Consider the following 12810-nt stretch of genomic DNA (forward strand, 5'->3'; position numbering starts at 1 on the left):
CGGGGACTTGCAGGTCCCGAAAAGGTGGCGTAGCGAGCCGTTAGGTGCTCGAAAGGTGTCATACTTAAATCTATATATATATATATATATATATAAAAATTTGAACGAATGGTGTTTTTGGCCTCTGGGGACATCAAAATGAAAAAGTAAATCGGTCCCGGGTCTAGGTCTTACCGTGCCACCTACGGTAATAGCTACTTCCCTATAGGGAAATTCGCTAAAAATTAATCAAGTTAGTAACCCAGCTGTTTTCTTTTTTTGTCCTAGGACGCTAGGCACGAGCCTGGTATTGGTTTTTACATTACTTCAGGCTAGACCTAGGGGTTGCGGCATTATCACTTAGATAAAATCCATTGGTGATTTGTTGGGATTTGAATCCGGGACCTCTTGGACCGAAGTCCCACGGTCTAACCACTAGACCAGCTCACCCCCACCCGCACCCAGCTATGTAGCGGCTAGATAGATTGACAGATGAAGTCTTACTTCCTGTACACACTAGCTCGGTCCTGCCGTGTAGTGGAGGATGTAGACAGTAGACTGGCTGGATGCGTCGTCTGCAGTTTAGTCTGCAAGGTGGGCTTGTCCCTCACACTAGTAGTAGGTGGGTCATGACACACTGGTCCTGGGTAGAATACCTGACAGACAATTTGTTATTTTAATAGTTTCTTAATAGTCTTTTTGTTTGGGTCAGGTACAGAATGGTTGAAAAAGTTGGTATTTTAACGTAGTAAAAACATATTGATAAGTCATAAAATAAGTTTTTTTTACTTCAACTTCCACAGTGGTTATTGGGCGTAGTAAAATTTAGTGGGTAATTACTGATACTTCCATTGACTCAAAGTAATACATGTTTCAAATTACACATTGTGTACGCAAAAAAGGGTCAAGCAAAAGTCAAAGTATCTCAACTTTGAAAATGTAAAAATGTAGGTAAGCAGGGTTAAAGGGAAGTTAGTAGTCTCGTTTAAAATTGCAGAAAGTATAAAATCATAGTCAAGTAGATTACAAAGTAAGTTATTAGTTTCTGAATCTTTTAACCATCAACACACTATTCTTGTTTTAAACTTAGTGTTTTTTTCCCACCTTCACATCCTAGGATGTAGGCTCTGGCCCGGATCCGTTTTGCACATCAATTGAGGCTAGGCTTCTAAAATATCTCACAGAACCTTAATGAATTTTATACAGTTAACTTTTTTAATTTCTCATATTTAACAGTGTCTACTTCCTTACCTGAACTCCAAAGTGAGGAGTTCTGGACAGCAGACCAAACACAGGAAACAAAGTTGAGAGGGATTGAAGACAGCTTTGCTCTTCAATGTCCCATACCTTCAATACCTGGAATATAGAATTTGGAAAATTATTACTACAAACCAAAAATCAACTTAATTATTCATTACCTATTATTATGGCTGGGTAGCTGAGTGATTATACTGCTCGCCTAACAATCAAAAGGTCGCCAGTTCAGTTCGATCCTGGACATTTCAGTAGCTTGTTGATGGTTTGAAACTGGTCCCCATCTGTTCCTGATCATTTGGGCTTTAAATAAATTATCCTAGCTAATGAACCAGCTGATCATAGTCATTAGCAAAGCTACACAGATCATCTCACACTTATTCTACACTAATATTTGGATTAAAATATGCACCTAGGTGGCGTCCCCATCTCAATGATTAATTGATAATTGATTAAAATATACCTTATTTAGTCATCTTTTTTCTTTCAGGTTAGTTGTTTCCTCCAATATATTTCGCCACAGTGTGTGGCGTCCTCAGGCACAAAGATGCCACGACATGAATTCAAAGTCGTTGTGCCGTGAGTGTATATAGCTTGCCTAATCCCTGAGAATGCCACACACCGTGGCGACCTATATAGGAGGAAAGAAATAACCTGGAAGAACAAAGGCTAACTATAAAATAAGGTAACAAATAATTAAATATTCTAGTTTATATATAGTTAAGAATCTTCAAACATCACCTCTTATCTTTTCTTTACTACTGGTTTCAATGAATGGTTATGTTCATGTTGTGTCAAATTTGTTACTGACAGGAAACGGTTTATATAAGTTTTGATTTGGTTCTTTACCAAGGGACGTCGAACGCTCTGTTGTATCCATAAGAGTTTTTAAACTCATTTAAGCCCTTTAGGTTTGTTACCACATGAACCCACGCTAAAAATAACTCTATTATGTTGATGAGAAACCTGAGCATTATCCAAGATTGGTTGTAGCTCACTTGGGCACCTACACTATGAAAGCGAAGTTGGCTAACTCCGGTCAAACTGTCATACTACGCAAAATGCCGTAATTATTTCAAAGTGACTAAGAAGGAATTTCCCTTAAAAGTTACCCAACCCTTATGACTTAAATAAGGCATAGACAGGCGTTAACAAAGGAAGGAGTGCACGTGCCAGACCCTGTTTTATACGCATTCAGTTTTTGTGTCTTTGTCAAGGGTGTCCTGTTTCAGTGAAAACTATGTCTGTGTAAAGACAAAGCCATCAAAACAAAAATCGTATATGGCTGTATTATCACTTCTAACATAGTGTTAAAATAGGTACTGTAAATAACTCTGATAAAAACGTAAATAACTTAACATTATACTTTGAAAAAGTTATTTATCTAAAAAGTAAACCAACATTTATTCTAGGGATGGTCAAGTCTCGAAATTTCGGGAAATTTTAAATCTTGTTACACGAGATGAGATTTCTTTTTGGCCGAGATTTTTATCGAGACGAGAATAAAAAAAAATAAAAAAAAAAATTTGAAACGCCTGCAGAAAGTCAATGCAATACCCGCAATACAGGAGCGTGTTGTAGTTGCGTTTCCTTTGCGAAGGCGTTCTTATTTAATTAATTCTTTAAATGTAAATATTACTTTAATTATTTTAATAATATTACTTTAATAACATTTGAGAAGTTTTGTTAAATGTAAGCAGTGTGAGGAATGTTTATTACTATAAAAAGTCAAAACAAGTACCTAACTATTTTATAAAAATTAATATTGCTTTTATTTTATGATTTATTTTATTTTAGGATAAGTTGAACTCTACCCTAACTGATATCACTATGTTTCCTAATCGTAGGCATTTTTAATAAGTTAGGCGTGATAAATAAAAAAATGTTATGCTGATGTTTTTTAATAAAAGATTGTAAATATTCTTGCCTATTATCATTATTTTTGTATTTAAACAGTCATCTAACAATGTTACAAAATCAGGTAAAAATTTTGAACGTGCATTTCCCGTTGTGTATGAGAAGGGAAATCCCGTCTCGATCTTGTCTCGAAAGTTTATGAGAAATAAAAAATCTCGTCTCGTCTCGTCTCGAACTAAAAATCCAATCTCGTCCATCCCTAATTTATTCCAATATCAACGATGCACTTGCAATAAGCATTTATTGCACATGCCAACCCCGTACGTGTACGAAAGACGGGTACTCTGCTAGTCGTTTTATATTTTAGAGAGTTTTGTAGTAGTTTCTTTAACTCACAGCATCTTTGGACATGCTAAGGATAACCCTGAGGTGTTTGAGTGCCCGGACGTCGATAATGCAAGACTTGTGTCCGAATAGAGACACTGTCGGTCTGTAAGTGATCACTGGGTTCCACAGTCTCAGGATCCCATCTTGGCCTCCTGTCACGAGCAGCTTCAGGAAGCGGTCTAGGTGGAAACATCTCACACCCTGAAATTAAAAATATTTACAATCTAATTCTAAACATACTCTAGTCCACCTTCACGGTGCAGTACTGGTCTTATGGGATGGGATGTAGTTGTTTAATGATTTAGCTTTGGGTGGACAGATGTTTCTTAGGCATCAAATGAGGCGACTTCCAAATCAATCACTATGATTTTATAAGCAGTGTAAATCCTAAACTGGAAACATCATGGTTATTGCATTCCATCAAGAATCGTTTTATTTTATGGGTTTAATGATAAAAATAAAAGTCTCAGGATGTTTACATCTGATTTTTTACATTTCTCATTTGCAATTCACTCTATCCCCATGTCAAAGCTGTCACCAGATTTTGGAGGTAGTTCAAGTGAGCCACCGACAGATTGTGCTAATGTATATTACCGATTTCTGTCGAATATGCGGACTTTTACACCAAGTCAAACTGATAGAATGATTTTGTTAGCTATCCTTTATGTCATGCCAACTATCTCAGTAAAATAAAATAAAATAAAAAAACTAATTTTAGACACTACTGCAATTTATGTCTCATTCATGTTCTTTTGTAATAAAAAATTTGGTTTCAGTTGGTACATATGGGATTAAGCTATTATGCCTACACAGCTGATGATGGGGTTCTGAACAAATATGGTTTTTGAGAACTGGTTTACACAACCCGTCAACATAGATGGTTAAGGTAATTAAATAATTTTTTGAAACAAAGTGATATGTATACAGGGGCGGCTCCAGAGGGTAGACCTGGGCCTACCCAAAATTTTGGTAGATTTTTCAAAATTATAAATAAGTATAGAAATTTTATTATGTGTAAATAAAGTAAAAGCATTCAAACTAATTATTTTGCATTTAAAGTTTTAAATTCCTTCCTTTTTGCGGGGAAAGCCTTCAAACCTCTCGTCCCCAATCAAACTCTTTCTTGTAAGGCCTGCCCAAAAAAATATTCCTGGAGCCGCCCCTGTATGTATATGAGTACTATGGTGATGCAAAAAAAGGAAATGTGTAATGTTCCATAGTCAATGTAAATACAAACAGTTTGTGGCTATAAGGATGTTTTAATTCTGGTTTCATAGTCTGATGCAAAGCAAATTAAAGTCACTAGTAGCTTATTAAAGAACTAAAAGTCAATACAACAAAATAAATTCTCACCCGCCTCATTTTGAAGATGTATGGCTTGCGTCGGCCGACCATGTGACGTATGATCACTGTAGTCTCAGGGTCGTTGCTACAGCTGATCACGGTATTGTTGTCACTGAAGTACTCCACTTTAGTCACTTCATTTTTGTGAACCCCGTATTCTGTTTGAATGGTCACCCAGTCCCTTTGGGACTCTAGCTCCTTGAAAAACTCAAGTTTTTAAGAGGAAAAATTGTTATTACACTATTAGGTGTAGTTTTGATTGTATACAAGATTCAACTATGAAAAATACATTTTTTAGAACATTTTGTTGTAATTGTTGAATATTCAACATATATTTTAAGATTGTTTACTCAATATGTAAAAAAATAAAAATATGTACCATATGTAAGTAAGTAATAAATTTGTTTAAAATAGTCTATTAAATTATGCATTTATTTTTTGAAACCCATTCAAAATTTCAGTGTTCTGGATAACTTGACAACCTCTGGGTCCACAAATTGTCCAGTTAGTGCTCGAGGTTTTACTATCATTGTAAATTTTATCGTAAAATTGTAACATTTACTTGATCCCCAAAAGCTATAATAGTACACAAACAAAAAAGATAAATGTAACTTAAAAAGAGTCACACTCTAAGACACCAAAAACTCTGTATTTGAAATGCAACTAAAAAAGAAACAAGAAAAATTCCGGGCGAAAATAATTTAAAGGGTAGACGACACATCTGCCCAAGATAGTGTCTCAAACAAAACTCCATAGTCCATAACATGCTATGTTTTAGATATTCAGATTCTGAAACGTTGTGAAACTTATTTTTACAAATTGATAAAAAATGTTCTCAAAACCCACCATCACCAAAAATGAACTTCAAAGTATATTAATTCTTTCTACCTTGATTGGCCTTAACCATTTCAAATTTTATCAGCACCTGCCAGAAGTAGGTGTCCATACGATCAGTACTGGTCCGCTTGAAGAGGGCGTACTGCGGTTGTAGGAATGTAAGTGTAGCGATAGACCCGTGGTCATCTCCAACCAATAGAACAGATGGGTCTTCTGTAGTGGCCCCAATGGTGTAGTTGAGACACGTAGGAGTGTTGGGTAGACCTAGCCAATGGGCCAAAGGGGAAAATTACTTGTCTAAATAGAAATTACTACAACGGACAAGGAAATATACGATATATAGGAGTAGTTTGGACTATTTCTAAAACAACATAATCATAAGTAAATCATTTTTAATCATAAGGATTGGTAGGTGAAATTGCTTAAAATATTCACTATGGTATCTGTTATAGCTGGGTAGCCGAATGGTTAGTGGTCACCAATCAATCTGAAGGCTGGTAAATTGCAATCCTGCAGTTTGTATATGACACGCTATGGGCCCAGGAGAAATTTGCGCCCCTCCCACCTTCATTATAGAGGGGAATGTTTTGCTTCCTTGCCCCCAACGAACCTAAACCACCTTGAGCTGGCAGATTGGATCCTGGCAAAATTAAGTAGTGTTTTGATGCTTTTAAACTGGACCCAGGAGTCCGTGATCACTATAAATTTATCAATAGGGGTTTTCTCTGTAACATCCCTTTTTTAGCCATCCTACTTAACAAATTTTTACAGTTGAGGTGTAATTATAAAGCTTCTGGTGGAGGGGCTAATGTTAACTAAAAGTAATTTTCTTAAGGGCTTCATCCCTCTAACTTGTGATTAATTTATTCCTTGAGTTCGCTTTCAATTTTACTGACCAAAGTTAAAAAACGTTTTAGAAGTGAAATTTAATGTGAACAGCTGGACCAATATTTTTTTGTCCGGTACAAATTTTGCAATCAATTTTATACTAAGTTCCCGGTGAGCTAGAGACTTGAAACTTGAAACATAGCTCACAAATGGATGACAATGCAATATTATAATTTAATTTTCATATTTCCCTCGGGCTACGCCCGATGGGCTGGTTTTTGTCAACTCGCTTTCTTACAAATTTTGATACTTCCCGATGAGCTAGAGACTTTAATCTTAAAACATAGCTCACAAATGGATGACAATGCAATATTATATCATTTAATTTTCATATTTCTCTTGGGTTACGCCCCATGGGCTTGTTTTTATTAGCTCACTAGTCGCTTTCCTACAAATCTTTTTGATATCAATTCTAAACAAAGTTCCCGATGAGCTAGAGACTTAAAATTTACGCACATTCAAATCTGAAGATCCTGGTTTGATTGAAACTGAGTAAATTCTGGACCAAGATCCTATGATGGTCAATTAATGATGCTAACAGAAGGTCATACAGCAACAACACAAGGTTTAAAATGTCAGATCCTTTACAAAAAAACCGAAAAAATTGTCTTTAGAAAATATATGCAACAAAAATATTGATTGACTTGCCGGAGATGTGGTATGTAGGCACATGGACCAGCCCAGTTGCTGAGTACAGGTGGAGACTACGATCACTCACAGCTATCAGTAGCATGGCTGCATCAGCAAGATAGCAAGCATCCGTCACCCAGGTGTTGTTTTGGCGTCTTTTATCTTCACTCTGAGAGCCCAGCTTTGCCTAGGATTGGTATTCATTGACTATGGATACTGCAAGTATTCTCATTGTAAAGTAATGATAGCTGAAGCTGTGTAAATTATGTTGAATTTAGACAACATTGACCCACCATGCTGTGTATTTTGAAGTGAAGATGAGTGAAGAGTGATTATTGAATAATTGAGATAGTGGCTTTGTAACTGAATAATACTTGCTGTATCTTTCGCCTGAACCACAGTCTGGTAATAGTAATTGAGGAAAGCTGATAGGTTCAGACTCAAACTATCAAAAGCTACTGACTTGTCTCAATATCAAACCTTTCTATCATGTGAACAGGTAAAACCACTCAGCTATCTTAATTCAGTACCATTTGATCCTGAGAAATGTATAGTTTTGATGGTTTGGAAATATACCCATCTGTCCTTGATCATTATTGCCTTTCAATAAATAGTCCTTTGGCGGTTGTACAGCTGGCCTTAGTCCCAGTATTAAAGCCACATAAATGATCTTACTTCATTCAGCATTTATCATTCACTTGTATTCAGGTTGAAATACAGTATGCAGCATTGTGTCCCAGTAACTCTAAGGTAATGACAAAATGACATTACTTTCATAGGTTTCATGATGTACTTTCATACATTCATACATTGGGTGTCATTTCCAAACAAATGACAAATGAGAACTAATATGACCAATTCTGAATTACCAACGTATGACTGTGTTTTATCTTCAGTAAGTAAAGCTTGAGTGTATAATAATGTTGACAGTAGGTTTCACTTTTTGGTGGTGAATTTTACAGTGAGTGAGCACTTCCTGTGAGCTTATAATTTACAAATAAACTGTTTTATATGGTTTAAATTATTTGCTGGTGAAATCCCTCTATAAATAAAGAGGAACAATAAGTAATTAACTACACAAGCAAATATTACCAAGTATAATCATATCTCTTGCAGTTGTTTTCACTATATTGTTGGGGATAAAAAGATGTATTAAACTACTCTAAAGAATGAATATAAAACAATAGAAGCTTTCCGTTGCTGGGCGTAATTATATTTTCTGGAAACCCACCAATGGCACCCCGTTGGGTCTAAATGGGCTGTAGAGCATTTGTTTAAGAAGCTTCATAGTTCATATGTTCATACCTGATATTGCTCCAGCAGTCCTAAGCTCCAGTCGTAAAGGCCAACTCTAGCGTACTTTGATACCACAACATAACAGAAAGAAGTTTGTGTCTCTACTGGTACCACTCGCACGATCATTTCTCTCTGAACATCATCGAAACATTTCATGTTTAATTACCTAGATGCCTTTAATTTCTAATAATCCCTTTTGAATATTATATACCGGCACCATAAATAGCAAGTTTAGATGTTAGGTAGGTGAAAGGTGATACTTTTGGATGATGGCTTGGCTTCACATATTAATCTATATGTATTCTTGTGGAATTACAAACTATATGGACCCAAATCCAAACTGAGGCAAAGAATATTAAAAATCTCACTTAAAAAAATTTAAAAACCCAGAGACAACAGAACAAACTTTCAGAACATTAATAACAACCTATTTACTATCGGAATAATTCTTCGGAGAAGAAAATGTGAGCAGAATTCATGTATCCTATACAGAGTCAAATTTCCTCATGTAAGCATCTGAACTATTTCCATTTATTTTTTTAAATCTTCCCTTTAAAAGTACCAATTTAAGAATAATACCCCCGCCGCAGCAAACCTGCAGACTAAGCGAATTTCCATTTGCCTGATTGGATTTACACTAAAATGTCTCCTTAAAAATATCACATTTATTCCCTATTTAAATAGAATCAGTTTAACACATACTTAGGTTTGCTGCAACAGGGAGGGCAAAAGTGTTTTTTATGTAAAATGTTAATAGTTAGTAAGAAATAAAAACATTTTCCAAATTTGGGCAAAAAATGTTAATAAACAAGAAAACTACAACAGTTTACTTATTCTCCATAAGAACAACATGGGAATTTTAAATTTACAATTTTTTGAAATTTTCTCCGTAACCATTAGGTGCATTATAACGCTTCAATATACTAAATTATTTGTTTTTTTAAGCTCTACAAAATGGTTTGGAAAGAAATTGCAAAAATTTATTTTTTTTGAGTCAAAAGTGGGAAAAACCCATTTTTACCCCATAAAACCCCCCATAAACCCCCGTTCCCATGGTCCGATCATGCTGGTTCGCGAACTCGTTCGAATAAACGTAGGTTTATACGTTTGTAGCAAATTTCATCAAAATCGGATCGTTTTTGCTCGAGTTATCGCGCTAACGGACACATATATAAATATATATATATATATATATATATGAATTTGAACGGATGGTGTTTTTGGCCTCTAGGGACCTCAAAACGAAAAAAAAAATCGGTCCCGGGTCCAGGTCTTACCATGAGTACTACGGTAATAGCTTATTCCCTATATGGGAAATTCGCTAATAGATACAAATGAATGTTTTACTTTATCAGTGTTACAGTCGAGCAATCATAAACATTCTGGTTCTAGTAGATAAGATTAGATTATATTTGTACTACGCCAACACATCAAAAGGTGTGTATTTTAAGGTGAAAAATGACTTGAGGTTGAGTGTTACATGTCGGATGAGATAACATCTTTAGTAGTAATCAGGCTCAGAACTTCTCATTCATGACATACTGTTGTCAGCACGGCAACTGCACAGGATCGTGTGATTCTTTCTCATTACCAATCCAAAATTTATTTGATATCATAAAGTAAAAGAATAAGACTCGATATGAAAAAACAATCAGGCTATAATATGTTTACCCTGCAGTGAGGCAGTGTGAATAGCTGACAGAAGGGCTGTTTGATGATGTTGCTAGGCCGAGGTCTTGCCTGACTGACTGTCCACTCAACTACGGCATCCAACAGCTGTTCCCACCACAGACAGTCTCGGCTGCCGTCTGCGTTGCTTTCCACCATGTGATCAAACAATCTGCGGGCTGCGATCTCGTACGCTGAAGTCTCTGCAGACAAATCATATATTTCTTGTGAAGAAATTATTTTCAAAGTTTATCTTTACACTTTAAGGTACTAATTGTTTTACCTGTATTTTACAAAAAGTATGAACCAATAACTAAAACGTTTCTTGCAGCGGTAAGGAGTCAATTGTTCCAATAATATCAGCATCACAAGTTAGTAATGTACATATGGGGCTATATAGAGGAACTCTTGGATAAAATACTGTGACCATGGAACCTGCTTATGTAACGATCTGGTATATGAAGGATTGTATCCAATACAAATTTATTACCTATATAAAAACAAAAGAGGTAGAGAATAGGACTTCGGTGTCCGATATCCTTGGTTTAAACACCAAATAAAGGAATTTATCTAAGTGAATGCTGCAGCCCTCTAGGTATGACCTGAAGTATTGCGTAAATTGGTTCTGGGCTAGAGCCTGTGAAGATGGAACATATTACAGAAAAAATCCTCAAACAGCTTTATAACATAAATGAACACAGAAAAACATTATATTTACCCAAAACACTCTCTACAGCGAACACAAATTCTTCTTTGGTGAGTTTACACCATCTGAAGTGTGGAGGAGCACTTCCTTTAGGTTGTTTTACTTTCTCCGTTGTCTTTTTCTCGTAGAAGAACTCTCTTAGTCTTGTTAGGTCCTCTGTGTCGAGTCTCTCGAGTAACTCACTTCCATGGACAAGATGTTCTCGGTCCCTGTCCTGTTCAAAACTGCAAACAGGAAAGAACGAGATGTTGTGAGGGTCGAGGGACACAAAAAAAGTCATCAAAGCACACAAGAATGTTAGGCTTTTTATTGAAATGTTGATAATAGTATGAAGTAAACAAATTTCATTAAAATATTTACATAGACAAGCAAGCTTTAACAGTTTATTTATTCTCCATAAGATGGAAATTTTGTATTTACACTATTTTTATTTTCTCCGTAACCGTTAGGCAAACAACAACTCTTCAATCCTACTAATTTTTTTTTAATTTACACAGCGGTTTTGAAAGAAATTGATAGCTATATATAGTTTTAGGGTTTTAAACATGGGAGAACTGATTTTTACCCCATAAACCCTGTTCTCATAGTCCAATTGTGCTGGTCTGTGAACTGGTTTGAGTAAACGTATGTTTACAACTTTGAGTCAAATTTCATCATATTGGGATAATTTTTGCTCGAGCTATTGCGCTAATGGACAACGGACCCACACGCACATCCGAGGCAACACTAAATAAGTGTGGCCTTGGCACATATATAAATATATACAGGGTGGCTGAAAAGTCACTACCTATTTTAAATTAATTATCATCATGACTTCTGGCTATGATCCGGCAAGTGATGTGGACTACCTCATCAAATTCATTTATCTAGGAATGTTACATTGAGCCTATCTCAAACAATATTCATGATGATTCACTGCCACTTTCAAAAAGTTTATTATGACAATTTTTTATTGCTTTAGAGGCTTTATTCCATTCAGTACCCTCCACAACCTCTGGACCTGAACAATAGACTGCTTCACTATCATGAGACAATTGTTGTCCTTTCCTCAATAGTACTTCAAACACCAGCCATAATAGCAGACTCAAAAGCTTCAATAAGCTGACAATTTGAGCTACGAAAACCATATAGGGTTTTGTTGATAAACATTTAAAATTAGGTACAGACTTTTCAGCCACCCTGTAATTGAACACATTATTAAATTAATATATTGTGCCCTAATCGCAATAATTTCTATTAAAATTTACATAAATTAAATCGATCCTGGGTCCAGGTCTTACCATGTTATACTTAATCCATGTACCATGTAGGTGTAGCTTAATCCCCATTTGGGAAATTCGCTATTAATAAATTAATATATTTCAACTGATAACGCAACACTAGGCTTAGCAATAATCTTAGAAAACAACCTCATGATGGTGGATTAGTAACTCTAAAAATATGTACTTTAACCATAAATGATATGCATTTACCTTGAGCATATGCCTTCAGTAGTACTACTATTTTCTACACTTGGCTGGTCTAAGAGTCGAGGCTCGTCCATTGTTGTTTGTATAACAATCCTAGATACTATGAATAAATAGATACCATTGATTAAGTAAGATACACTCGACCGAAAGCTACCCAAGCATGTCAAACCAAACTGCTAACCCTAGAAGCTTTATTGATCAAACCAAACAGTGACTCGTTTCCTCCTTCTATTTTCTAACTGATATAATGCTAAGATATCAAGAAAACATTATTTATTTGATTTTCATTATATAATCTATGTTTATGTATTTTAATATTTATCTGTAGGCAAAAAAGTTTCTTTAAAACCTTTTTTCTCAGCTTGTGTGCATCACAGGGAAAATCTACGCATACTGTAAGAAAGATTTTTTTCCTGTAGATGTGCAGAATCACTTTATATATTAAAATAGGCTCAAAATAAGCACAAAAATTTAATTGAAATTTTAAAAAATAAC

General features: G+C 35.4%; 1 protein-coding gene across 1 annotated transcript in view; it reads right to left on the minus strand.

Annotated features, from left to right (window-relative positions):
- The window catches only part of LOC128997523 (uncharacterized), a 36480-nt gene extending 32501 nt beyond the window's left edge, over nt 1–3979 (minus strand). Inside the window, exons 1-4 of the mRNA XM_054423163.1 lie at nt 3971–3979; nt 3487–3678; nt 1231–1335; nt 484–635 (exon numbers count right to left, since the gene is read on the minus strand). Coding sequence (XP_054279138.1) covers nt 484–635; nt 1231–1335; nt 3487–3678; nt 3971–3979 — 458 coding nt within the window. The remainder of the gene's footprint in view (nt 1–483; nt 636–1230; nt 1336–3486; nt 3679–3970) is intronic.
- Between the last annotated feature and the right edge of the window lie 8831 nt (nt 3980–12810).

The sequence above is a fragment of the Macrosteles quadrilineatus genome, unplaced genomic scaffold, assembly GCF_028750875.1.
Source record: "Macrosteles quadrilineatus isolate MER2022 unplaced genomic scaffold, UCM_ALF_1.0 Scaffold_6__1_contigs__length_79288215, whole genome shotgun sequence".
Taxonomy (NCBI): Eukaryota; Metazoa; Arthropoda; class Insecta; order Hemiptera; family Cicadellidae; genus Macrosteles; species Macrosteles quadrilineatus.